At 40.1% G+C, this 27,668-nt stretch overlaps 1 protein-coding gene across 1 annotated transcript in view; it reads left to right on the top strand.

Moving 5' to 3' along the window:
• LOC126260822 (hamartin) overlaps window positions 1-27,668 on the top strand; it is a gene marked incomplete in the record, with an annotated part of 282,514 nt that overhangs the window by 177,418 nt on the left and 77,428 nt on the right. Inside the window, 1 exon segment of the mRNA XM_049958206.1 lies at window positions 23,526-23,689. Coding sequence (XP_049814163.1) covers window positions 23,526-23,689 — 164 coding nt within the window.

The following is a 27,668-nucleotide window of genomic DNA, read 5'->3' as shown; positions in this document are numbered from 1 at the left end:
TTGGAGAAATAGAACAGGAAAAAATTTGTGGCATATGAAGATGATGACTTTGATATTGATAGTCACATTTTTAAAAAATTTCAAGAACTGTCATGTCTTCAGTAAGTGTCCAGTTTGTGGAAAGGATGTACAGATCATCATCAAATGAACCTGGGGTGGGCATCATCACAATAACTAAATGGTATATGTTTGAGCAAATCATTGAGAAAGTACATCAAGAAGTAAATGTATTTTAAAACTGTTGAAGGAATTTTGCTCTAACTCTGATGTATAGTATACTAGAAAGAGAGAGAGAGAGAGAGAGAGAGAGAGAGAGAGAGAGTGATTGAGTGAGTGTTAGTTTTTGCCGTCTGCAGTATTTCCGGTGCTACATTACATTTCACTTTCTTAAACTGTTTCTCATTCCGAGTGCAGAATAGCAAACTGCCAACTGCAAATGTGAAACAAAGCCTTTCAGCACCAACCACTGCTAGCAAGGAGGGAAGGGGCAGAATATGTAAAGAAACATCAATAACCATGGATGACACTTTATAAATAAAAGCGAAACACATCTGGTGTAATTCTTCTTAATTAAATTGCAGTCAGCTCAAGACAGATGGTAGGAGATTTTGAACAGCTGCTGTGGAAGATGGCCACGCAAACAAATGTACCATTTGAACTTGCTTACTACATTCAAACTTCACTGTCCCTGACAAATTGTATGATCTCCTTCCCCTTCCTTCAGAAACTTATCTCTGTTACGAACTTTTTTTTTTTAAATATTTGATCAGACGAACATCTGCAGCTGAGGATCATCCACTTCAGTTTGCCAGTAATTTCTTATATAGTGCACAACCAGTTTCGAAGCCTAAAGCTTCATCTTCAGGTGCTATTAAGTAATTATGGAAACATATATATGTGGAGGTTGGGTCAGTCAGTCATGAGGATGTTATACCCATGTCAAACAAATGCATGGGAGCACAGGGCCAGCAACCACTGTGCCTGCCTGGACACCACAAGACACTAGCCACTTCCATATCTTGCTGTTCAGGCAGGCACTGTGGTCACTTGTATGCTCCTGTGGATTTGTTTGACATGGGTGTAACATCTTCATGACTGATTGGCCTGTCTGCCACACATTTATGTTTCCATAATTCTTGGTAGCACCTAAAGATGAAGTTTTAGGCTTTGAAACAGGTTGTGCAATAAATAAGAAATTACTCACAAGTGAAGCAGTTTATTTATTATATAAACTGCATATTCTTTGATGCCTCAGGATGTGTCTTATCAAACTTTCTCATTTTGTCCAAGTTGTGTTACAAAACTTTGTTCTCCCAAATTTGATGTGGATTCTCTCCATTAATGTTATTTTTGAAAGCTTTTATTCTCTTCTTGTCCGTACTCTTGTTCACTTCCATATAAGACTATGTTCGACACAAATACTTCCAAAATCAACTAATTTGATTAGACTACATTCCATTACTCTTGTCCACTTTTGTTAATATTGATCATGTAATCTCTTTTCAAGACACTCTCCATCCCATTCAATTGATCCCAGTCTCTTGCCTTTTCTGACAGTATTAAAATACCATCGGCAAATCTTAGTTTTATTTCTTTTCCCTGAACTTTAATGCCTTTTCCAAATTTCTCATTGGATTGTTTAGTTCTTCCTGTATTTACAGTTTGAATTACATCAGGAATAGGCAACAAACCTGCTTCGTTCCCTTCTCAAACACTGTCTCCCAGTCATTTCAAACTCCTAGAACTTCGGTCTGGTTTCTGTACTAATGCAGATAACTTCTTTATCCCTGTTTTTTGCTCTTGATATTCAGAATTTAAAAGTCAAAACCTTTTTCTAAATCATGAAATGCAAGGAACGTAAATTTGTCTGTCTTCAACCTATCTTCCAAGATAAAATTATTTAATTGGATGGATAAAAAATGTATTCACCAAGTGGCGGCAGAACACACATGTAAAAGACGGTTGTAATTGGCAAGCTTTCGGAGCAAGTGGCTCCTCCTTTAGGCAGAAGGGATGAAGGGAAGGAAGAGGGATGAAGGGAAGGAAGAGGGATGAAGGGAAGGAAGAGGGATGAAGGGAAGGAAGAGGGATGAAGGGAAGGAAGAGGGATGAAGGGAAGGAAGAGGGATGAAGGGAAGGAAGATGGTGAAGGAAAAGGACTGGAGAGATCTGGGAAAAGGAGTAGATTTTGCAAAAGTCACCCAGAACTGCTGGTCAGGGGAGACTTATCGTACGGGATGAGGAGGATGAGAAGGCTTACTGTACGGTAAGTCTTTCATGACCAGCAGTTCTGGGTGACTTTTGCAAAAGCTACACCTTTTCCCAGACCTCTCCAGTCCTTTTCCTTCACCCCTCTTCCTTCCCCTTTAACCCTTCTGTCTGGAGGAGGAGCCACTGGCTCTGAAAACTTGCCAATTACAACCATCTTTTATGTGTGTGTTCTGCTGCCATTTAATGAGTAGATTTTTTATCTATCCGATTAAATAATATTGTCAGTTAATGATTTGTTTTAGTTGTTATATCTTCTAAGATAAGTTGTGTGGTCAGTATTCCCTCGAGTGTTTCTACATTTTTCCAGACCTCAAACTGATCTCCCAGAATGGGATTTTGTAGTTGTCTCCTCAAAATCTCTGAACTACATACCTGAAAAAGATGAAATCTTTATCACTGTGTCACATATCCTTTTATCATCTTCATCCCACATTACATTCCCATGGGTAACTCTTTTTCTGGTAATGCAGCAGCACAGTGTCCTCATCTCTAGACACTACGTGGCAGACAATATGAAAACATTACAACAAATAATATTGCAGATGATGTGAATACACTGAGAAATGTTTGTTACCAGTGTAGACAAAGAGAGACAAGAAACAAACTTGGAAACAGGTGGAAAACACTGTAGGAAATAATGTTTCAAGCCTATTTCTAGAGGCAGCATGGATGCCGCTTAACACTACTTTTTCCAGTAGTGATGTCACTAGTGGGCTTTCGACTATCAACTTCTGTAAACGCTTGTGATAACTCCAGTGTGAAATTTGATTATTCATTTCCTTCATAATGTGGGACGAATCAGCGCAATGCGCCGTTTCAAACAGCGGTGCATTAAAAGTACCATACCACCATTCAGTGTCAATTAATAAAGCACTGACAATGCTTTAAGAGATTTCATGATAACTAATGCACAATACAAAATTCAGATGAGTAAAGTGTAGCATAATGGCTAACATCATGCTTGGCTAAGATAGAGGTATAGGTCTGCTACTCACTACATGCCAATATTTTTTCAACTTAGCATTGTTATCACGTTCGTTATGATCATAATACAATATGTTCTGCAATATTCGATGTTGTTAAATGTTTCCGTCATTTAGGGAATGAAGGATGAAATAAATATTTTCCTGTTTATTTCAGAATGTGTGGTGATTTCAGAGTGTGTGGCTTATGCAGAAACCTAAGAGGACAACTTACATTCATGGGAGTGAAATGAACAACAATAAAATTCTTGTTGCTCCTTGTCACAAATACTCCGCTGTTTATTTCCGAATATGTGGTGATTTCTGAGTATGTCTTTGGGCAGTAACCTAAGAGGACCAGCTTAAATTTCTTCAAGTCAAACAATGAGCGGTAACATTCATATTCTTCCTTTTTACAAATATTTCACACGTTGTGCAACTACAAACATATTCCACAGAGTGTTCTTGCTACAACTGAGATTCTCCTGTCATAAACACGTCCATAAACTTCAAATTGACGCTATAGCAATCGACAAATCGATAACCTTGTTCCTGGTCATCTTCACACCACCACCACTTCACTATTACGTAGTTTCTGCAAAAAGGAGTGTGAAACATACTCTTACCCACCATCATTGCGCGTTGAAGCTAAACGTTAAAAGTTGTGTTGGCAACACCAGTTGTGGGTTACATCAGCATTTCCTCTCTCACAACTCCCCTCTCCGCAATGGCCTGAAATATTCCCTTAACTCTGCCATGACCCGCGGTGCAAACCATCTGTCTTTTGTGCCACTTTTAACTTGTTCTGTCACATAAAATGTCAATAGGAAGAAAACAGGAGGAAATGAAGAGAGACATTGAGAAAGAATGTAGAATCAAGTAAAATTTACTAGAAAGAAGGGAATTTTTAGCATTGGTCCTATGGGTTTTTCACAGGAACTACAAATTTATGGTTAAAAATCAAGAAAAATATAAAATCGGAGAACGTAAAATTGAAGTTCCATGGTATGCCTTTATCTTGCACAAATTAAGTACACTACAGAACATCATTATATCCTTGGTCATTAACATAAAAAAACTGAAATGTCTGACAGGTGTCAAAAACGAAATGGAAACTGTCATTCATCCCATCATCCTGGGTACTTTTCATTGGACTTTGAGAGTTTGAGACATGTATGCCCTCATGAACATTTATCACTGCCGGACCTCTGTGAAGCATACCCCGTATAAGTCTGTGGAGGTCACTCTGTGGTATCTTTTCCCTAAGGTAGATAGTCACAAAATACTGTTTGAAAAAATTTTATAAGCCATAGTTTTTTTTTCTGTCAACCATTTTTAAAATGGCTGTTGGGCAAATTTTAACAGAAAGTGTAGTTTGTGAAAAGTTTAATTGGCAAGTATTTTAAAAGATATCTGAATCATTAAAAAAAAACTGTGTTCAGCATGAAATGAACTTCAGGCATTCATTTTTAAAAATTTTCTGTCGTATCTGTGAAGACTTGGTAAAATTTATCAGTTGTTACTTTTTAAGACCATAATTTTTTATGAAGGAAGATGACTCACTAATAATGTTATTTTTGTGTTGAGTACTACATAGCTAACTGCAGTATAAGTTTTAGTCCTGAGAATGCACTCCTGTTTTTTCTAGAGTGGCTGAAAACCTTTTAACATCAATTTCCACAGGTCAATATCCAAAAAGCAACTGAATGAAAAAAAGTGAAAATTTGACAGAATGTTCTTTATACTTATAGGAATCTCTCACAAAATAATTGACAGGCTCAACAACATTGAAAGTAATAGAGCAGCGAATTTGAGTAAAAATATAACCCTTCTACACGCTCTTTCAGCACTAAATTAGCAAATGAGTACTTGAATTTATTACAGTTGACATTGGTAGAATGATGTTTAAGTCATTACATACAATAAATGACAAATATTTCTACTTTTAAATAACAGTAGGTAAGAGTTCTAATTCTTGAACTTTAAGTTAACCTATACATTTGCTGTAATAAAATTTTGTACAGTACACACGGAATAAAGTTTCTGTACTTCACTTGTAAATACCTGCCAGCTGCAATTTTCATTAGAGAGTTAAACAAATATGATATTGCTAGTTTAGCAGTTATGTTGTATGTTCTACCAGACACTGTTGTGAGGCCCAATGGAGTCACTTTTTGTACTATTTTCTTTGCAGGTACCAAAGCAGTATCACTTTTGGAAAGTTGAAAGGCAGTTTTTGGCCCAGAAGGGTAAAGAAATGCACCAAAACATTGTTGGTATCTTCACTTTTGTCTTCAGTTTTTCCAAGCCACCACTTGTCATCATACATACAAACCATAAAAGTTAGATTTGTGAAAAATGATGTGTTTGTAAAAAGTATTGAAGTTTGGTGATCATCGAAGTTTGAGCCTTTGGAAGTAACAGAACACCTGTCTGTGATAGCATCTTGTTTCTTTAAAAAGTAAACATCATTAAAATCTGTCAGTTTTATTTTGATTTGTTCAATTACAGGTGAAGAAACAAACATATATTTAACTCCAGTAATATTCTGTCGAGAGTATTTGAACGTTATCTTGTAGAGTCAGGATCTGTTCTACGTAAAGTCTTTGAAGGGAAGCTGGTGTAACTTCTCATTTTGTAGTTCTTCCTGTCCCATCGCAAGAATTCTTTCTGTGTGATGAGGCAAAGTAATTCCACTCTACTAATAAACCAATATCATTTTTGTGTTGGCAAACATTAATGAAGTTTTTCTTTTGTGTTGGCTGCTTCCACCATTGCTAAAGTAAATGACGATTTCAACATTATGTATGATATTCTGTATTTCCCTAATGAGGTAAAGTTGAAACGTGTACAGTCGTGGTATTGTGATTGAGGTGGTCACTAATTACACGGATAGATTTGCAACATTCTTTGTCTTCTTTTTTAAAGTAAATAACAAATTAATTCAGTGTCACTTCTGTATTAGTCAAGTGAAAACTGTGAATTTTGTACTGTACTGGTAATGTACAGTTTCCTGCAAAATCATCAGTCACTAAACAGTGGGCTTTTTCAGGTTCTCTCTTGTTTCCTTGAGATATTGAGCTTGAGCTTTTGAGATAAAGTGATAGGATTTTAAAATCACAAACTTATCAACAAGAGAATGTAAAAATTCCTCCCTGGGCATTACCTGTGTAATGAGCTCAGCTCTGTCAGTTTGTACCCACTGTTTGAAAATTACTTTGTCAGGCAAGATGTCAAATTCCTTTAAGACGACAAATAGGATATCCGGTCCAGGGCGTTCTGCACAGGTGTCAAGCACACTGTTTTCATTATTATGTCACATACCATGACAGCTTTCAGGTCTTTATAGTTCACATTAAGGTTTGATCCTTCTATCATAAGCTTTGTATTTTGATGATTCTTGGAAACATATACACTGTGTGTTCCTGATGAACCTGGAAGAAAGCACCACATTGGTCATAGAACGCAAGAAATAGAGCAGCCAATTTTGTGAGCTGGATATTACCATTTGTAGAGGCTGTGGAGCTCATTCAGTGAGAGAATTAACCTTTCCTGCTTCTCCACCTTAACAGTGCTAATTACAGTTGAAACACACTCCTTTTTACCAGAACATAAGCTACTATTTTTATCATCTTTGTAAAAGTCCTTTACACAATTAATAACAACTTCTCTTAATTTGTTGGCACCTCGTCTTTTTTGAAAGATGTGGTAAGATACCTTGATCCTTTACTAGCTGCCTAGTTAACTCCACCATGTATTCAGATGCACCAAATTCATCAATTAATTGGCAAAAGGCTAATTATCTTAATTTTATCATCTTTACTAGAAACTTTGAATTTTTCTTTCGTTTTGGTAATAAGTACAAGGGTTGCGCAGAAAGTAATGCACCACTTTTTTTTTTTCATCAACAATTCTTTATTGAACATAATGAGAATTAAACACATGAAAGAATGGTGTTTTATCTACACACCCTATTTTTCCATGTAATCTCCATCCCCTTCTGTGGCCTTCCTCCAGCGCAAAACAAGGGCGTGTATGCCCTGTCGGTACCTATCCTTGTCCTGGTGGCGGAACCAGTGCTGCACTGTGTGAATCCCCTCCTCATTGTATTCAAAATGTCTTCCACAAATGGCATCCTTTAATGGCCCATACAAGTGGAATTCCGAGGGGGCTTAGGTCAGGTGTGACAGCCGTGGATGGTCTTCCCGACTGCTGAAAATCGTGGAGCTCCACCAAACCACCTTCTGATAACATCACCCTCCATGCCCATCGACTGACTGTACTTTTGTCAACAGCAGATGCTCCATAGACTCTGCACAAGTATTTGTGAATATTCTCCGTAGTTTCTTTCTCTGCATTGAGAAATTCAATGATTGCATGTTGCTTGTAACACACATCACCTGCAGACACCATTTTGAAACTGTCTTGCAGTTACACTATCTGTCGGAAGTGACAAACTCGGCATGCTCACTCAGGAGACATAATGTTTCCCACAATTAGCATTGTTTTTGGTTGAGAAAAAGAATGCAGTGCATTACTTTCTGAGCAATCCTCGTATATCATAATCACTTTGTACATATTCTATACTGTTTTGATTCTGAGCTTCTAAGTAATTGTGGAAAGAGTCTTGCAATTTTCAGTTGTCTGCATTTGTAATTTTATCAGTTTTTCTTTGTAAAGCTGGCAGTCACTGTTCTCTGTTAAGCTTTGTTATTTTACCCAAAGCAGATAATTCCAAAGTTTCACAAATGGATTCTGTTTGATGCAAAGGGTTATCTTCAGCTAATTCAAAAGGTCCAGGAAGAAATTCAGGGTCATTTTCAACACTATTTACCACTTCTTCAATTGGTTTTTCTACAAATAGTCTTGATGCACAAGTTGGACATATGACTTGTGTAGGAATTAGGTTCATATCCACATTCTTATGCTTGGAAAGGTGTCCAGTTAGTATTTTATGCAAACCATTTTTAACTTTTTTGTGAGTACCAAATGGGTCATAACATTTTACTCCAAAAATATGGTTGTATTTGTGTAAATATTTATCTTTGTGGTAATGGAAAATATTAATAATCTCTTTCAAAATTCTTAATTTTTGGTTGATATTGTTCAGTGAGCTCAGCCCTTATTAATTGCTGAGGCACTTCTTTCTTCTAGTGTTGTTCATGGCACTGTTCACTTATTAGTTCATACTTAATACTTGGGCATCGTGTTGTTCTTGGGCATCGTGTTGTTCTTGAAGACAGTTGCAAGTGGGAGAGTTCAAGTCTAAACTCTCATTGACTTGTTCGTTGACTTGGGTGTCTGCAAAGAAAATAAAAGTGACTTCATTTGACTCTCACGACAGTGTCTGGTAGAATATAAAACATAACTGCCAAACTACGCTGTATCATATTTGTTTAACTCTCTACTGCAAATTGTAGCTGGCACATAGATACAACTGAAGTTTAAATCTAAATACATACAGAAACTTTATTGTGTGTACTGTATGCTGTTGTAGTGCAACAAATGTATAGGTAAGTTAAGTTTAAGAATTAGAACTCTTACCTGTTGTTATCGCTGTCTATTGTTATTTAAAAGTAGAAATATTTGATGATTTATTGTATCCAGTGATTTAAACAACATTCAACCAATGTCAATTGTAATAATTTCAATCCCTCGTTTGGTAACTTGGCACTGATTGAGCATGTAAAACGGTTAAGTTTTTACTGAAATTCACTGCTCTACTACTCTCTGTGTAGTTGAGTCTGTCGTAATTATTTTGTGAGATATTCCTGTGAATATAAAGAACATTATGTAAAATTTTCACGTTTTCATTCAGTCCTTTTTTAGATATCGACCTGTGAAAATTGACATTAAAAGTTTTTTTGGGCATGTTTGAAAAGCTCTAGAAAAAACAAGAGTGCATTATCTGGACTAAAATTTATACTTCAGGTAGTTATGTACATACTCAACACAAAAATAAAATATTATTAGTGAGTGATCTTCCTTCATAAAAAATTATGGTCTTAAAAAGTAACAGTTGATAAATTTCTTCCAAGTCTCTCCAGAAAGAGTTTGACTGACTTTCTTGCACGACAGAAAAATTTAAGAAATGAATGCCTGAAGTTCATTTTGTGATGAATACAGTTGTTTTTTTAATTATTCTGATTTCTTTTAAAATAACTTGGCAATTAAACTTTCAGCAAACCACATTTTCCATTAAAATTTGCTCAACTGCCATTTAAAAAGTGGTTGACAGAAGAAAACTATGACTTACAAATTTTTTATAAACAGTGTTTTGTGACTGTCCACCTATTAGGAACTCGTGATAAAAATATCAGGAAAATAAAAAATGTTGAGCAACATTGCTTGGATGATTTGACTTGGACTGATGCCCATGAGAGATCTTGGACAGTCTATATTGGAACAAGATGACCACAAGCACATCTGTCAAGTATGTCCCACACATTCACAATGGGGTTTTGGTCAGGGTCACCGCCTGCCAGTCTGTTACTTCAATGTCCAAGCTTCACAAAACATCCCTGTTGACACCTGCCATATGGGCCCTGTTGTTCGAAGGAATTCAGGGCCTTCACTATATGCAGCATCCACCCCAAGGTCCAACAGGATGTGCTCAATTTACTGTGTGGAAGTAAGGTGCTCATGGACAACAATAAGATCTGTATGGCTGTCAATACTGATGCCTCCCCACATCATCACAGAACCTCTGAAATCTGTCATTTCCACGGACAACATCTGCAAGTTACCGCTCACGATGAATCTCCACACACGAACACGGCCAACACCTTGCATCTGAGGATATCTCGACTCGTCTGTAAATAACACATTTTGCCAGTGACAGAGTTGTCAGTTACATGGGAATGGCAGAACTGCGTCAAGGACCTTGTCCAACTCACCTTGTGTACTGACTAGTCTCTCTGTAGTGTGTGTGTGTGCAACTTATGGATGACAGATGGAGAGACATAGGAATCTGCAGCAACATAATGGGAAGTCCACACTTTTTTGGATCAAACAGAATTGCAACTCGTATTGCCCTAAAATGCCCCATTGCAAGTGCTTGGTTGAATACAATGTCCACAAATGACAACTGCAATCATTGTATCTCACTAGAAACCATTTGGATCCTGGTACTCACTTCCTTCTAGGGGGTCACCTGATACTAATGCATGACATAGTCAATAACTGGTGAATGATTTTAATTGTTGCATACACTGAAAGTGAAGTTCACAGGCCATGCAGTAAGATCACAGGTATCGCCTGTGTAAAAAAAGATTTAACGTACCACACTTGGATTTGTGTGTTCCCCCAATTCTTTTGAACAGTGTATAATCATTGAAACATTTTTCCTGGTGTGTCACTACTCTTCTACAGTTATTTAATCTGCAGTGGTTATACCAAAATAGAATAATTTCTCAAATTTACATACCAGTATTAACTAAGAAAAGGTGGAACTTTTATCATTCATTATTATTATTATTATTATTATTATTATTTATTATTATTATTACAATTGTATTAACCAACTAGGACCACATGAACAAGTTCAGTTCCTCTTCTTCCTTTGTTGTTGTTTCCTATTTTTCCAGTGGTCCCTCATTTTCTCTCCATCAAGTCTCTTCCTATCTTCTGAAGCCTTCCAAATTTAGTATTTTATTTTTAAAATGGTTTCTTTCTGCTGTTTCTGAATCTTTTGTGTTGTTTCTTTCTAGATCTTCCCTTAATTCTGTAATCCATGCTATTGTCGATTTCTTCTTCCAGAAATACAGAGGTATTTGTTTTGTTAGTCTATTTCCATCCATTAGGTAGAGGTGTCTGGGAAAGGTTAATGTTCATTTGGTCATTACTTTAGATATTTTCTCTATATTTTTGTAGATCTCCTCATTACTTCTTATTTTCCAATCATCTGCAGTTTTAATTGCACACATTATTTTTCTAATAATCCTTCTCTCCATTACCTCTAGTTTGTCCACATTATAGTTCATCGTTAGGCATTCAGATCCATATAAACATTCTGGTTGTACCACTGTGGTGTAGTGTTTAATTTTTATTTTTGTGGAAATCCATTTCTTGTTGTAAATATTTTTGATCAAGTCATATGCTCTTTCCATTTTGTTAATTCTTGCATCCATTGCAAATTTTTCTAGTCCATTCTGTTGTATAGTTTCTCCAAAATATTTAAATTTATTTACTCGCTTTATTTTACCTATTTGTTATTTTATGAATTTTGACACATTTTCTGTATTTGTCATGAATTCCATTTTTTCAGCTGAAATTTTGAGACCAGTTCTGTTTGCTATTTTTTCCGGAATTTTTATTTGAATAACTGCTTCTGTCAGGTTTTCTTAAAGTATTGCAAAATCATCCACAAAAGCCAAGCAGTTTATCGTAATTTCATTTGTTTTCCTTCCCAGAGTTATTGGTTCACTTTCGTGATTTTTTTTACCTCCGAATTCCAGATCCTTACAATATTTTCTAGAATACAATTACACAGAAAAGGTGATAAACCATCACCTTGTCTAACACCAGTTTTTATTATTAGCCATTTGGCATCCATATTACTTCTGAATGTTCCTAGTATCTATCCATCTTGCAAGTTTTTGTCTGCTCAGTGTTTTATTATTTATGGAAATACAACTTTGTCTCTCTGCTGTCTATTTGCCTGGCTGTCTCTCTTGCTCACTCCAGTCTGTTCGATAACGGTTTTATTGTTTTCTGTCTCCCCTGGTAACTGCCTGGGGGACAACCCTCATTACCACATTATTTTCACTTTTGAATAATTTTTAATTTGAAGCAGGGAGCAACTGGTTTTCCTGCATTATTTACTGAGGGATTGTGGCAGACCCAGTAATGGTGTTATTTCATATCGCATAAATATCCTACAAATGAGAATACAAATACCACCACCACAGATGGTGTTCTGTTGGCAAGTGGAATGCACTAACTTATGTTTTTCAATGTACACAGGAATCATGATACATAGGCATGGCAGGGTATCAGCCCGGGAACATTTCTTAGTACAGGGGCTTTTTATTAACATTTTGTGCATGCAGTCGCTGTATTACTGCATCCATGCTAATCTTTGTTCCTTGTGACAATGTAGTGGGCAGGCTTCTATGTTTTTTGTGCCTTCACTCACAGATGGCTGTATGGAACGTCTGCACTGAATCTGTAAGTGATGTGCTGCACTGCATTTAATTCATGTGTTATCATCAATGACATCTGATAATGGCCACTGTCATCAATATTTTTCTGGGAGCAGATTTTCTCAAAATGAAGTACTCTCTGAATATGACTTACATGGTATTGCATTAGAGACTAATGTATGCAAAACCTTATTGATTGACTGTTCCACATGTCAGGCACCAACAATCAGGCCAGGTGCATTGACAGCCCAAGTCTTACCCATCCTGTACTTGACTATCATGCCAATGCCTAGTATATGACCTGATGGCATGCTGATTATGTGAAATTCAAAATATTCCATACACCTATCACGATAACTGAAAATTTATGCTGGACATAGACTCTTAAATTATATTTCTGCTTTTCGTGGTCAGTTGCATTAATGATCAGGATATCTGAGGGCACCTCCAGTCTGATTCAAACTCACAGTGTCACTGATGTTTCCTTCCACCTATGATTTCAAATCACTAATACCAGAGATTCTCTCAAGGGGTATGTGGGAATATCATCAGTGTGAGGAAAGAGGTGGTAGAGGATTGTGGCAGGGTACGCAAGAAACCTGGGTTTCAGTCCCAGCTTGGCACAAACTTCTAATTGTGTCTACATATTCACTAGAATGTTATTCACAAATGAAATGCTGAGAATAAAAATTACCATGTCTTTAGTGACAAAAGGTGCTGCCAAGTGACAAGTTCAATAACAAATTGAAACAGTATGTATTTAAGAATTGTCCTCCACCCAGACGGATGTGTGAGGGGTGGAAAAAGAGGCAGGAGGAGGAATGTTCAAACGGCAGGTGTGGGAGTGGGGATTTGGGGTGGGGGGGGGGGGCAATGGCACAGAGGAGCTTCCCCCCTTGCCCCTTACATTTGATGTGTTACATGTGCCTTTGTATCTATACACCACATAATCAATCAGCTTCATGTTGCAGCTCACTAGGAAGATGCACTAACCACTTCGCCATCCTGCCGCAATGGCTTTGCAAACTGCAGAGATTACCCTAGCACCCCTCCCTCCTAAATTCAAATTCCCATTCATGCCTCAGCCCACTTAGTATTCTCCCTAAACTCTAACAGCATTGCAGAGGCTCTCCAACTGTATTGGAATAGCATCCCTGTATCTGACGAAATGGAGGATCCTGCTTGACCAGGCATAGGTGCATCATCAGATATTCAAGACTTGGAAAGGTCTCTGAAACCATAGTTTCATTTAATTTATATTAGTTGTTTTGAAACATAATCAAACTATATTTGAAACTATTACAAGTGCATAATATTAAATCTAAAAGTAATTTCATTTCAACATTAGTAGTTTAGAGCATTACAAAACAGGTTGCACGAAAGTGTCTACTAAGAACTGGGGGATAGTAACATGTTAGGAAATGACTGGAAACCATAAGAGTACAAGGAAATCAAAACAGACTTATTTAACATATACATAACATTTCATCAGGAATGATGGAATATGGCTCAGCAACTGACAATTGAGAAAAAAAGCAATCCAGAATTAAAACTAGATGAAACAGACAAAGCTTTACACATAGAGGAAGTGAAGGCACTTAGTGTTGATGTTTCAATATAAATGATTAATACTAGAGGGAAAGTCATGAAAAAGAAGCTTGCAAAATAATTTACAAAATGTCTGCAGAACACAATAATTCGACAAAATTGGAACAATCCTGTACAATCTCACACCATGTGTGTATGATTATCAGCCTCCCCTCCATAACATGAAAGGTACTGTATAAAAAACTATTTAATTACAATAAGAGAACAGCCACAATTATTAGAAGTGGGTACAGCATTATGTGAAATTCAAAATATTCCATACACCTATCACGATAACTGAAAATTTATGCTGGACATAGACTCTTAAATTATATTTCTGCTTTTCGTGGTCAGTTGCATTAATGATCAGGATATCTGAGGGCACCTCCAGTCTGATTCAAACTCACAGTTTAAATTTATAGAATAACACAACGGGAATGAAATATCATTCTGTCCAAGACTCAATTTGAAGAAAGTTTTTGCCTTTGTTTCAATAAAACCAGTGTTGACTGCCTTTGAGAAATAAAGTGCCTATTCAGCCCAAAAAGTTTTGAAATTGGCCTAATCCTTTCCTGCCCATACACGCTTAAAAGTGCCCTCATCTTTCTAGTGTTGTACAAGAGCACAGAGTTGAGTTCAAGCATTTGTGGCTTGTCAGGAGATCTGCAACTCTTGCTGTAGCAGAGGAAGATCTTTGACTGTGATAGTTCAACATCCCTGCCCAAAGCTGGCAGTAAAAGATGGAGTGTCATATCCTGTGTTGTTCATTACATTATAATAATTTAGGAGCCCTACTGACACAAAAGGACATTACTATGAGAATTTTTATGTTTGTAACCTGTAAGATTTTCATACCTATTTCCATAAGGGCTACTAAGTAATTCAACAAGTAAATATGAAGACCATATCCTGACAGGTCTCAAAAGCCTCATTTTTGTTTTGTACTTAAGTTAAAAATATATGTATGACACTGTACTACATTTTTTAGTTGCTTTGGCAATATTCTTCCAAAATTTTAAATCTTTTAGTACAATGTTTGTCATGAAAGGGTAAATATATAAAAACTGAAATGGTGGTTTTAATGCTTCAAGTGTTCTACACCCTCCCCCCCCCCCCCCTCCCACCCATTTGGGAACAATATACTGAACACACACACAAATATATGAAGCAGTCAGAAAGTTCTTCTTTGTTCAGTTGCACATCACATGCCATTTCTTTGGTCTTGGTGAACCATCAGAGACTATGTGTGCTTTTCATTTCAATCAAGTCATGGTAGGTGTCTGTGTGCCATTTTCTTTTCTTTGGGAGACAAGGTATGCAGGGCAAACTTTGCACACACTTTTCTCTTCTTCAAAATATTCTGAATAATGTCAAACAGTTGCTTGAGATATGTTCAGTTCACTACTCCACTGCGATTTGTGGTAAATGCTAACACACTATGATTGCACATCCACTACTTAACACTGCCTGTGCATAACTGACTTGTCAAATTCACAATTGTTGTTTACAGTTGTTAGTTCAATTTACTACTGTAGTTACTGACCTGAGGACTGTAATATGCAAGAAATAATATCAGTCTCAGAATGTTTTGGACAGATTGTTTGTATTACTGCTAAGGCTTCCATTACACTACTTCAGAACAGAGTAATTCCAAAACTGGAAAGGACTAAGGAAATGGGATTCCATATTCCCAAACTAATCTTCTCTTCTCAGAGTAAGTTTTCAGATGCCCTAAGTGGGAAAGAGAAGACAGGAAGCGTGTTAACAAATCAAATATGAGCCACGTTCATTCCGCTAAAAACATGCTGTTTGCCTCACAAGAATATAAAGTTTAACACCTAATAGAAGAACTTTCATTTATATTGATACTAGATAGATGGACATTAAAAGAAATACACAAGAGAGTAACAATGACCTAAAACTCTCTTTCCAAATGAAGGTGACATACTGTCTCCAACTGGTTTACAATAAATTTATATTAGCAGTTCTGACTTGTGGAGTGAGTCGTGAGACAGTGCAGCACATCACTTACAGATTCAGTGCAGACGTTCCATACAGCCATCTGTGAGTGAAGGCACAAAAAACATAGAAGCCTGCCCACTACATTGTCACAAGGAACAAAGATTAGCATGGATGCAGTAATACAGTGACTGCATGCACAAAATGTTAATAAAAAGCCCCTGTACTAAGAAATGTTCCCGGGCTGATACCCTGCCATGCCTATGTATCATGATTCCTGTGTACATTGAAAAACATAAGTTAGTGCATTCCACTTGCCAACAGAACACCATCTGTGGTGGTGGTATTTGTATTCTCATTTGTAGGATATTTATGTGATATGAAATAACACCATTACTGGGTCTGCCACAATCCCTCGGTAAATAATGCAGGAAAACCAGTTGCTCCCTGCTTCAAATTAAAAATTATTCAAAAGTGAAAATAAATTAGCTCTTTCCCTCAAAAGCAGATCACTTAGTGGGATTGATTATATCTCACTTTAATATCATGTTTTTCGCATGTATGCAGTGCATTCATTAATGTGCAAAACACCACTTTGAGAGGTCTGTTTCCAAACAAGTTGAAGTACACTATTTTTACACTCCTCTTACAATAAAGATAATGAGAAAGATGTAAGTAATTACTGACACACATTACTGTTTTCATCCTTTGTCCGGTTACAGAAGAAAGATGACGTACTCAAGAACAGTAAAATACTTCTCCCACAATAAGACATGGATTTCAAATAGATCTCTTCACAGTATGTACCATTTACCAGATCAGATTATGGCAATTTAAATGACAAAGTTTTGCCAGCTGGTATTTTCTGTGAATTTTCAAAAGCATTTCATTGTGTACCTCACATCACTCTCCCATTGATATTAAGTGTTGAGATATTAAGGATCTTGCTGATGACTCTCAAATTTTAGCAAACTAAAAGATTGCAGTGTATCTCTATAAGAAACTTGAGGTAGTTTGCATAATGAATGTAGTGAAAATACTTCTTTGTGGATAATGTTACTGCTGTAATTGAACCAAATAGATAATCTAGGAAAGTTTCTCTTGAAAAATTATATGCCTTGTAGGAAATTTCGTCACTAACTTGAGATACAACACAATTTAAGCTACTGCACAAGGTGACCCCCTCATAAAACAATTTGTAAGTATAAATCGGTAAGTGAAACAATATTCTAAATTTTTGGGCATTTATAATTGACAAGTAATGAAACTTGAAATTGCTGAGAACTTACACATAAACAACAACTAAAGACCTCTGCAGCTTATGATACCATGTGGAGACAGGGTGTGGCCTGTCAGTTACTCCGTTTAATACCCTGTAGGAAAATAGCACAGCTTAACAATATGTTGACTGACAAACCATTTCAGGTAATTATAGATAATGCCTCCCATGACCTGAAGACCCTTAACAATAGCCTACCTCAAGGCTTAGTCCTTGCGCAGCTAATACTAGGCTTGTTCTTTTGCAAATATGCCATGCACTCAGTCCAGGTTATGCTGATGACTGATAACAATCACAGAAACCAAGGTCCCTGAGGATATGCTAACAAAAGACTTATGTACAAGGTGTGATCAAAAAGTAATAGGAATTTTTATTTTTCTTATAGAATCGTTATATATTGATCAACTTTCATCCCTTCAAAGTAATCCCCCTCAGACACAATACACTTGTGCCACAGCTCGTTCCAGTCATGGAAGCACTTCCAGAACTCACTTTTCAGTATCATGATCAGCTTCTTCAGTGATTCTGTTTTCAACTTATCAATGGTGCCAAAATGATGTCCATCCATAGTTCTCATGAGCCTCAGAAATAGAAAGAAATTACAGGGGGCCATGACATGGCCCCCTGTAATTTCTTTCTATTTCACCCCACCAAGAGTGTCTTTCCGCCGTCCACCTAATCTTCGTAACCTCTTAGTTCATCCCTATTAAATCCCCAAACCACCTTCCCTACCCTCTGGCTCCTACCCTTGTAACCACCCCCGGTGTAAAACCTGTCCCATGCATCCTCCCACCACCACCTACTCCAGTCCTGTAACCCGGAAGGTGTACACGATCAAAGGCAGAGCCACATGCGAAACAACCCACGTGATTTACCAACTGACCTGCCTACACTGTGATGCATTCTATGTGGGAATGACCAGCAACAAACTGTCCATTCGCATGAATGGACACAGGCAGACAGTGTTTGTTGGTAATGAGGATCACCCTGTGGCTAAACATGCCTTGGTGCACGGCCAGCACTTCTTGGCACAGTGTTACACCGTCCGGGTTATCTGGATACTTCCCACTAACACCAACCTGTCAGAACTCCGGAGATGGGAACTTGCCCTTTTGTATATCCTCTCTTCTCGTTATCCGCCAGGCCTCAATCTCCGCTAATTTCAATTTGCCGCCACTCATACCTCACATCTTTGCCTCTGTACTTCTGCCTCGACTGACATCTCTGCCCAAACTCTTTGCCTTTACAAATGTCTGCTTGTGTCTGTGTATGAGCAGATGGATGTGTGTGTGTGTGTGTGTGTGTGTGTGTGTGTGTGTGTGTGTGTGTGTGTGTGCGCGCGTGCAAGTGTATACCTGTCCTTTTTTCCCCCTAAGGTAAGTCTTTCCGCTCCCGGGATTGGAATGACTCCTTACCCTCTCCCTTAAAAGCCACATCCTTTCGTCTTTCCCTCTCCCTCCCTCTTTCCTGATGAAGCAACCGTTTGTTGCGAAAGCTTGAATTTTGTGTGTATGTTTGTGTTTGTTTGTGTGTCTATCGACCTGCCAGCACTTTCGTAGGACGATAGACACACAAACACAATCATACACACAAAATTCTAGCTTTCGCAACCAACAGTTGCTTCATCAGGAAAGAGGGAAGGAGAGGGAAAGACGAAAGGATGTGGGTTTTAAGGGAGAGGGTAAGGAGTCATTCCAATCCCGGGAGCGGAAAGACTTACCTTACGGGGAGAAAAGGACAGATATACACTCGCGCACACACACACACATATCCATCCGCACATACACAGACATAAGCAGACATTTGTAAAGGCAAAGAGTTTGGGCAGAGATGTCAGTCGAGGCGGAAGTACAGAGGCAAAGATGTTGTTGAAAGACAGGTGAGGTATGAGTGGCGGCAACTTGAAATTAGCGGAGGTTGAGGCCTGGTGGATAATGAGAAGAGAGGATATACTGAAGGGCAAGTTCCCATCTCCGGAGTTTTGACAGGTTGGTGTTAGTGGGAAGTATCAAGATAACCCGGACAGTGTAACACTGTGCCGAGATGTGCTGGCCATGCACCAAGGCATGTTTAGCCATAGGGTGATCCTCATTACCAACAAACACTGTCTGCCTGTGTCCATTCATGCGAATGGACAGTTTGTTGCTGGTCATTCCCACATAGAAAGCTTCACGGTGTAGTCAGGTCAGTTGGTAAATCACGTGGGTGCTTTCACACGTGGCTCTGCCTTTGATCGTGTACACTTTCCGTGTTACAGGACTGGAGTAGGTGGTGGTGGTGGTGGGAGGGTGCATGGGACAGGTTTTACACCGGGGGTGGTTACAAGGGTAGGAGCCAGAGGGTAGGGAAGGTGGTTTGGGGATTTCATAGGGATGAACTAAGAGGCTACGAAGGTTAGGTGGACGGCGGAAAGACACTATTGGTGGAGTGGGGAGGATTTCATGAAGGATGGATCTCATTTCAGGGCAGGATTTGAGGAAGTCGTATCCCTGCTGGAGAGCCACATTCAGAGTCTGATCCAGTCCCGGAAAGTATCCTGTCACAAGTGGGGCACTTTCATGGTTCTTCTGTGGGAGGTTCTGAGTTTGAGGGGTTGAGGAAGTGGCTCTGGTTATTTGCTTCTGTACCAGGTCGGGAGGGTAGTTGCGGGACGCGAAAGCTGTTTTCAGGTTGTTGGTGTAATGGTTCAGGGATTCCGGACTGGAGCAGATTCGTTTCCCACGAAGACCTAGGCTGTAGGGAAGGGACCGTTTGATGTGGAATGGGTGGCAGCTGTCATAATGGAGGTACTGTTGCTTGTTGGTGGGTTTGATGTGGACGGACGTGTGAAGCTGGCCATTGGACAGATGGAGGTCAACGTCAAGGAAAGTGGCATGGGATTTGGAGTAGGACCACGTGAATCTGATGGAACCAAAGGAGTTGAGGTTGGAGAGGAAATTCTGGAGTTCTTCGTCACTGTGAGTCCAGATCATGAAGATGTCATTAATAAATCTGTACCAAACTTTGGGTTGGCACGCCTGGGTAACCAAGAAGGCTTCCTCTAAGCGACCCATGAATAGGTTGGCGTACAAGGGGGCCATCCTGGTACCCATGGCTGTTTCCTTTAATTTTTGGTATGTCTGGCCTTCGAAAGTAATGAAGTTGTGGGTCAGGATGAAGCTGGCTAAGGTAATGAGGAATGAGGTTTTAGGTAGGGTGGCAGGTGATTGGGCTGAAAGGAAGTGCTCCATCGCTGCGAGGCCCTGGACGTGCGGAATATTTGTGTATAAGGAAGTGGCATCAATGGTTACAAGGATGGTTTATGGGGGTAAAAGATTGTGTAAGGACTCCAGGCATTCGAGAAAGTGGTTGGTGTCTTTGATGAAGGATGAGAGACTGCATGTGATGGGTTGAAGGTGTTGATCTACGTAGGCAGAGGTACGTTCTGTGGGGGCTTGGTAACCAGCCACAATGGGGCGGCTGGGATGATTGGGTTTGTGAATTTTAGGAAGAAGGTACGGGTGCGGGGTGTCGGTGGGGTCAGGAGGTTGATGGAGTGAAAAGTTTTGTAGGGGGCCTAAGGTTCTGAGGATTCCTTGAAGCTCTGCCTGGACATCAGGAATGGGATTACCTTGGCAAAATTTGTATGTAGTGTTGTCTGAAAGCTGACGCAGTCCCTCGGTCAGCCTTCAGATCACGATTAGCCTGAGCTTCGGCAGTGGTGATGTTGGGAGTAGGATTAAGGTTTTTTAAGAAGGATTGAGAGGCAAGGCTGGAAGTCAGAAATTCCTGGAAGGTTTGGAGAGGGTGATTTTGAGGAAGAGGAGGTGGGTCCCGCTGTGACGAAGGACGGAACTGTTCCAGGCAGGGTTCAATTTGGATAGTGTCTTGGGGAGTTGGATCATTAGGAGTAGGATTAGGATCATTTTTCTTCATGGCAAAGTGATATTTCCAGCAGAGAGTATGAGTGTAGGACAGTAAATCTTTGATGAGGGCTGTTTGATTTAATCTGGGAGTGGGGCTGAAGGTGAGGCCTTTGGATGGGAGAGAGGTTTGTAGGAAAGGTTAACTACTGAATTAGGGTTTTGTGGTTCCAGACTGTGTTGATTGGAATTTTGAGGTTTTGGGGGGAGTGGAGCTGGAAGTGGGAGATTGAGTAGGTGGGAGAGACTGGGTCTGTGTGCAATGAGAGGAGGTTGAGGTTTGCTGGAAAGGTTGTGAAGGGTGAGTGAGTTGCCTTTCCGGAGGTGGGAAACCAGGAGATTGGATAGTTTTTTGAGGTGGAGGGTGGTATGCTGTTCTAATTTGCGGTTGGCCTGTAGGAGGATGCTCTGAACAGGCGGTGTGGATGTGGGAGAGGAAAGATTGAGGACTTTTATTAAGGATAGAAATCCCCAAACCGCCTTCAATACCCTCTGGCTCCTACCCTTGTAACCGCCCCCGGTGTAAAACCTGTCCCATGCACCCTCCCACCACCACCACCACCTACTCCAGTCCTGTAACACGGAAAGTGTACACGATCAAAGGCAGAGCCACGTGTGAAAGCACCCACATGATTTACCAACTGACCTGACTACACCGTGAAGCTTTCTATGTGGGAATGACCAGCAACACACTGTCCATTCCCATGAATGGACACAGGCAGACAGTGTTTGTTGGTAATGAGGATCACCCTGTTGCTAAACATGCCTTGGTGCATGGCCAGCACATCTTGGCACAGTGTTACACCGTCCGGGTTATCTGGATACTTCCCACTAACACCAACCTGTCAGAACTCCGGAGATGGGAACTTGCCCTTCAGTATATCCTCTCTTCTCGTTATCCGCCAGGCCTCAACCTCCGCTAATTTGAAGTTGCCGCCGCTCATACCTCACCTGTCTTTCAACAACATCTTTGCCTCTGTACTTCCGCCTCGACTGACATCTCTGCCCAAACTCTTTGCCTTTACAAATGTCTGCTTATGTCTGTGTATGTGCGGATGGATATATGTGTGTGTGTGTGCGAGTGTATACCTGTCGTTTTCTCCCCGTAAGGTAAGTCTTTCTTCTCCCGGGATTGGAATGACTCCTTACCCTCTCCCTTAAAACCCACATCCTTTCGTCTTTCCCTCTCCTTCCCTCTTTCCTGATGAAGCAACCGTTGGTTGCAAAAGCTAGAATATATATATATATATATATATATATGAGACCTCAAATTCAGAACTCATAATGCTCTATCCCATGGTACTTGAAACTTGAAGGAAACAGTGAGAACAACTTATTGACATCATATCCGTATAGCCATGTTTCATTATCTGTTATGACCTTTCTTAGAAGTTCTGGACTGTTATCGACTTCATTCAGCAATTCCTGAGAGAAGTCTACATTTAGTTGTTTATCATTGAAATTCAAAAATTTTGGAGCAAACTTTGTTGCTACATGTTTCATGCCCAGAACATCTGTGATAATTGCTGGGCATGATCCAGAGAATACACCATCATTGTGAACAACCTCTGATGGTGATTCAGTGATTTTCGAGAACCATTTTCTTTATTTCTTCCACAATGTTGTCAGTAATTGATGTGCTTGGGCATCCAAGGTAGTCTTCATCTTAAATGGGGAGCAAATTCAATTGTGGATGTCTTACAGCATCATATTCGGAGACAAATATTCAATCAAGAAGAAAGTATTTGTTGCGCAGAAGCTTGTAATTTGGATAATACGGTGTTTTCAATTCTGAAACTTTTCTAACATGCTCTTTGTATTGTTGAGCTTACATATTGTCATCTCACAATACAGTCACTCCATAGTAAAGAGTGTTGGCAACAGAAGATCACTGTTTGAAAACAACAGTAAAATTCAAAAATTTAACCATGAAGTAGAGGTGATTGACACTATGCCTAACTCAGACTTAATATGGTGCAGGAAGGAGTGAAGTATTGTCACAACAATCTTTGACCACATTCTATTTATGTGTAAAGTCTAATAGAAAAAAGTGGGGAGGGCATGTTCATTAACATTAATGTGGAAACCAGTTGTGTCAGTGATCGATGTGTAGTCACGTTTATCAACTGAAAAGTATATTACATTTGTAAACCAACTGACATATTCGATGTCATACTGAAAGATCACTAATGGAAAGCAGTTGTAAAGGTGCAGCTATGTTACGTGAAGTAGGTATACACATTTTAATGACTTAATTATATTTATTTTGTGAGCTCTTCAGTATTAGTGATTAAAATGCCAACTGTTCTGGTGCAAGTAGAGAGAGAGTCATTAATAACCCATATCTAAATTTTTACCTGTCAAGTCTATGTAAAACTGTTTTATGGCTAGAATAAAACAAGCTAAATTGTCTACTTACTAGCTGTTCTGGAAAATGAACTGAAAACGGTGAAGGAGCAGCTGGCACTTCTCAACATACAGCTACATTTTGAAAGGCACAGAAGAGAGATTCACGCAGAAAGAAACAGAAGATTACTAGGAAAATCAAGAACTAACAGGGCACTAGAAGAATATAACATTGCACTGGTAAGGAAAACATTGTTATCTCTCATCAATAAAATTGCCTAGCATCAAAAACTCAGCCTTATTTATATTGATTATAATTTTTTGGATACTAATTGTTGTGCAGAAAGTTAGTGTTTTCTCCAAAGAACTTCACAGTGATCTACAGTGAATGTCCATTAACAAAACTTTGATTTTTATCACTTGTAATTTCCATTCTTCCGTATGATTTCACACCTCCAAGCTTTCCCATTTTTCCAAATTAGTTTCGCAGATTATTTACTTAATTTTAAAGTGAGAACAGTATGTTAGTCGTAGTTTACTTTATTGCAGAATATACTTTCTATAGTGTAGTGGCTCTGTATTTGAATGAATTATGTAAAATATTGTATAGCCAAACTACTTTATTTTTCACAGATATTATTACTCGTTTAGAAAACAAGATTCTTAAAGAATGAGATTTTCACTCTGCAGCGGAGTGTGCGTTGATATGAAACTTCCTGGCATATTAACACTGTGTGCCTGACCGAGACTCGAACTCGGGACCTTTACCTTTTGCGGGCAAGTGCTCTACCAACTGAGCTACCGAAGCATGACTCACGCCCGGTACTCACAGCTTTACTTCTGCCAGTACCTCGTCTCCTACCTTCCAAACTTTACAGAAGCTCTCCTGCGAACCTTGCAGAACTAGCACTCCTGAAAGAAAGGATATTGCGGAAACATGGCTTAGCCACAGCCTCGGGGATGTTTCCAGAATGAGATTTTCACTCTGCAGCGGAGTGTGCGTTGATATGAAACTTCCTGGCATATTAACACTGTGTGCCTGACCGAGACTCGAACTCGGGACCTTTACCTTTTGCGGGCAAGTGCTCTACCAACTGAGCTACCGAAGCATGACTCACGCCCGGTACTCACAGCTTTACTTCTGCCAGTACCTCGTCTCCTACCTTCCAAACTTTACAGAAGCTCTCCTGCGAACCTTGCAGAACTAGCACTCCTGAAAGAAAGGATATTGCGGAAACATGGCTTAGCCACAGCCTCGGGGATGTTTCCAGAATGAGATTTTCACTCTGCAGCGGAGTGTGCGCTGATATGAAACTTCCTGGCAGATTAAAACTGTGTGCCCGACCGAGACTTGAACTCGGGACCTTTGCCTTTCGCAGGCAAGTGCTCTACCAACTGAGCTACCGAAGCACGACTCACGCCCGGTACTCACAGCTTTACTTCTGCCTGAAGTTAACCATTGGATGGAGTTGACCAAAAAGTTCAAAAAGCGTTTTATGGCAAATAACAATACCTTATTGATTAAAATTCTTTTATCTTAGTTATTATATTTACTGTTCTAAAGTTCTTAATTCGTGGCAATGGCTAAATGTAAAAATGTAAAATGCTCAGAACCTCTATCTGAATACTACCATATTTACACAAATCCAGTATGCCATCGAACACACTGCGCACCCCAATTTTAATAATTAAAATCACAAAAACAAGTGTGTTGGTACAGCACTGGTAGGCTGAATTTATTTTACACACACACATAGCGCTGGCAGGTCGATAGACACAAACACACACACAAAATTCAAGCTTTCGCAACAAACTGTTGCCTCATCAGGAAAGAGGGAAGGAGAGGGAAAGACGAAAGGATGTGGGTTTTAAGGGAGAGGGTAAGGAGTCATTCAAATCCCGGGAGCGGAAAGACTTACCTTAGGGGGAAAAAAGGACTGGTATACACTTGCACACACGAACATATCCATCCACACATATACAGACACAAGCAGACATATTTAAAGACAAAGGGTTTGGGCAGAGATGTCAGTCGAGGCGGAAGTGAAGAGGCAAAGATGATGTTGAATGACAGGTGAGGTATGAGTGGCGGCAACTTGAAATTAGCGGAGATTGAGGCCTGGTGGGTAACGGGAAGAGAGGATATATTGAAGAGCAAGCTCCCATCTCCGGAGTTCTGACAGGTTGGTGTTAGTGGGAAGTATCCAGATAACCCGGACGGTGTAACACTGTGCCAAGAAGTGCTGGTCGTGCACCAAGGCATGTTTAGCCACAGGGTGATCCTCATTACCAACAAACACTGTCTGCCTGTGTCCATTCATGCGAATGGACAGTTTGTTGCTGGTCATTCCCACATAGAATGCATCACAGTGTAGGCAGGTCAGTTGGTAAATCACGTGGGTGCTTTCACATGTGGCTCTGCCTTTGATTGTGTACACCTTCCGGGTTACAGGACTGGAGTAGGTGGTGGTGGTGGGAGGGTGCATGGGACAGGTTTTACACCGGGGGCGGTTACAAGGGTAGGAGCCAGAGGGTATTGAAGGTGGTTTGGGATTTCTATCCTTAATAAAAGTCCTCAATCTTTCCTCTCACACATCCACACCGCCTGTTCAGAGCATCCTCCTACAGGCCAACCGCAAATTAGAACAGCATACCAGCCTCCTGGACATACGAAGTTTGCCAAGGTAACCCCATTCCCGATGTCCAGGCGGAGCTTCAAGGAATCCTCAGAACCTTAGGCCCCCTGCAAAACCTTTCACCTGACTCCATCAACCTCCTGACCCCACCGACACCCCGCACCCCTACCTACTACCTTCTTCCTAAAATCCACAAACCCAATCATCCCGGCCGCCCCATTGTAGCTGGTTACCAAGCCCCCACAGAACGTATCTCTGCCTACGTAGATCAACACCTTCAACCCATTACATGCAGTCTCCCATCCTTCATCAAAGACACCAACCACTTTCTCAGACGCCTGGAATCCTTACCCAATCTGTTACCCCCGGAAACCATCCTTGTAACCATTGATGCCACTTCCTTATACACAAATATTCCGCACATCCAGGGCCTCGCTGCGATGGAGCACTTCCTTTCACGCCGATCACCTGCCACCCTACCTAAAACCTCTTTCCTCATCACCTTAGCCAGCTCCATCCTGACCCACAACTTCTTCACTTTTGAAGGCCAGACATACCAACAATTAAAGGGAACAGCCATGGGTACCAGGATGGCCCCCTCGTACGCCAACCTATTCATGGGTCGCTTAGAGGAAGCCTTCTTGGTTACCCAGGCGTGCCAACCCAAAGTTTGGTACAGATTTATTGATGACATCTTCATGATCTGGACTCACAATGAAGAAGAACTTCAGAATTTCCTCCCCAACCTCAATTCCTTTGGTTCCATCAGATTCACCTGGTCCTACTCCAAATCCCATGCCACTTTCCTTGACGTTGACCTCCACCTGTCCAATGGCCAGCTTCACACGTCCGTCCACATCAAACCCACCAACAAGCAACAGTACCTGCATTATTGACAGCTGCCACCCATTCCACATCAAACGGTCCCTTCCCTACAGCCTAGGTCTTCGTGGCAAACGAATCTGCTCCAGTCCGGAATCCCTGAACCATTACACCAACAACCTGACAACAGCTTTCGCATCTCGCAACTACCCTCCCGACCTGGTACAGAAGCAAATAACCAGAGCCACTTCCTCATCCCCTCGAACCCAGAATCCCCCACAGAAGAACCACAAAAGTGCCCCACTTGTGACAGGATACTTTCCGGGATTGGACCAGACTCTGAATGTGGCTCTCCAGCAGGGATACGACTTCCTCAAATCCTGCCCTGAAATGAGATCCATCCTTAATGAAATCCTCCCCACTCCACCAAGAGTGTCTTTCCGCCGTCCACCTAACCTTTGTAACCTGTTAGTTCATCCCTATGAAATTCCCAAACCACCTACCCTACCCTCTGGCTCCTACCCTTGTAACCGCCCCCGGTGTAAAACCTGCCCCATGCACCCTCCCACCACCACCTACTCCAGTCCTGTAACCCGGAAGGTGTACACAATCAAAGGCAGAGCCACATGTGAAAGCACCCACGTGATTTACCAACTGACCTGCCTACACTGTGATGCATTCTATGTGGGAATGACCAGCAACAAACTGTCCATTCGCATGAATGGACACAGGCAGACAGTGTTTGTTGGTAATGAGGATCA

The sequence above is a fragment of the Schistocerca nitens genome, chromosome 5 (genome assembly GCF_023898315.1).
Source record: "Schistocerca nitens isolate TAMUIC-IGC-003100 chromosome 5, iqSchNite1.1, whole genome shotgun sequence".
In the NCBI taxonomy this organism is placed as follows: Eukaryota; Metazoa; Arthropoda; class Insecta; order Orthoptera; family Acrididae; genus Schistocerca; species Schistocerca nitens.
Note: the sequence above shows the minus strand (reverse complement) of the source record. Positions and strands in the feature narration are given on the sequence as shown.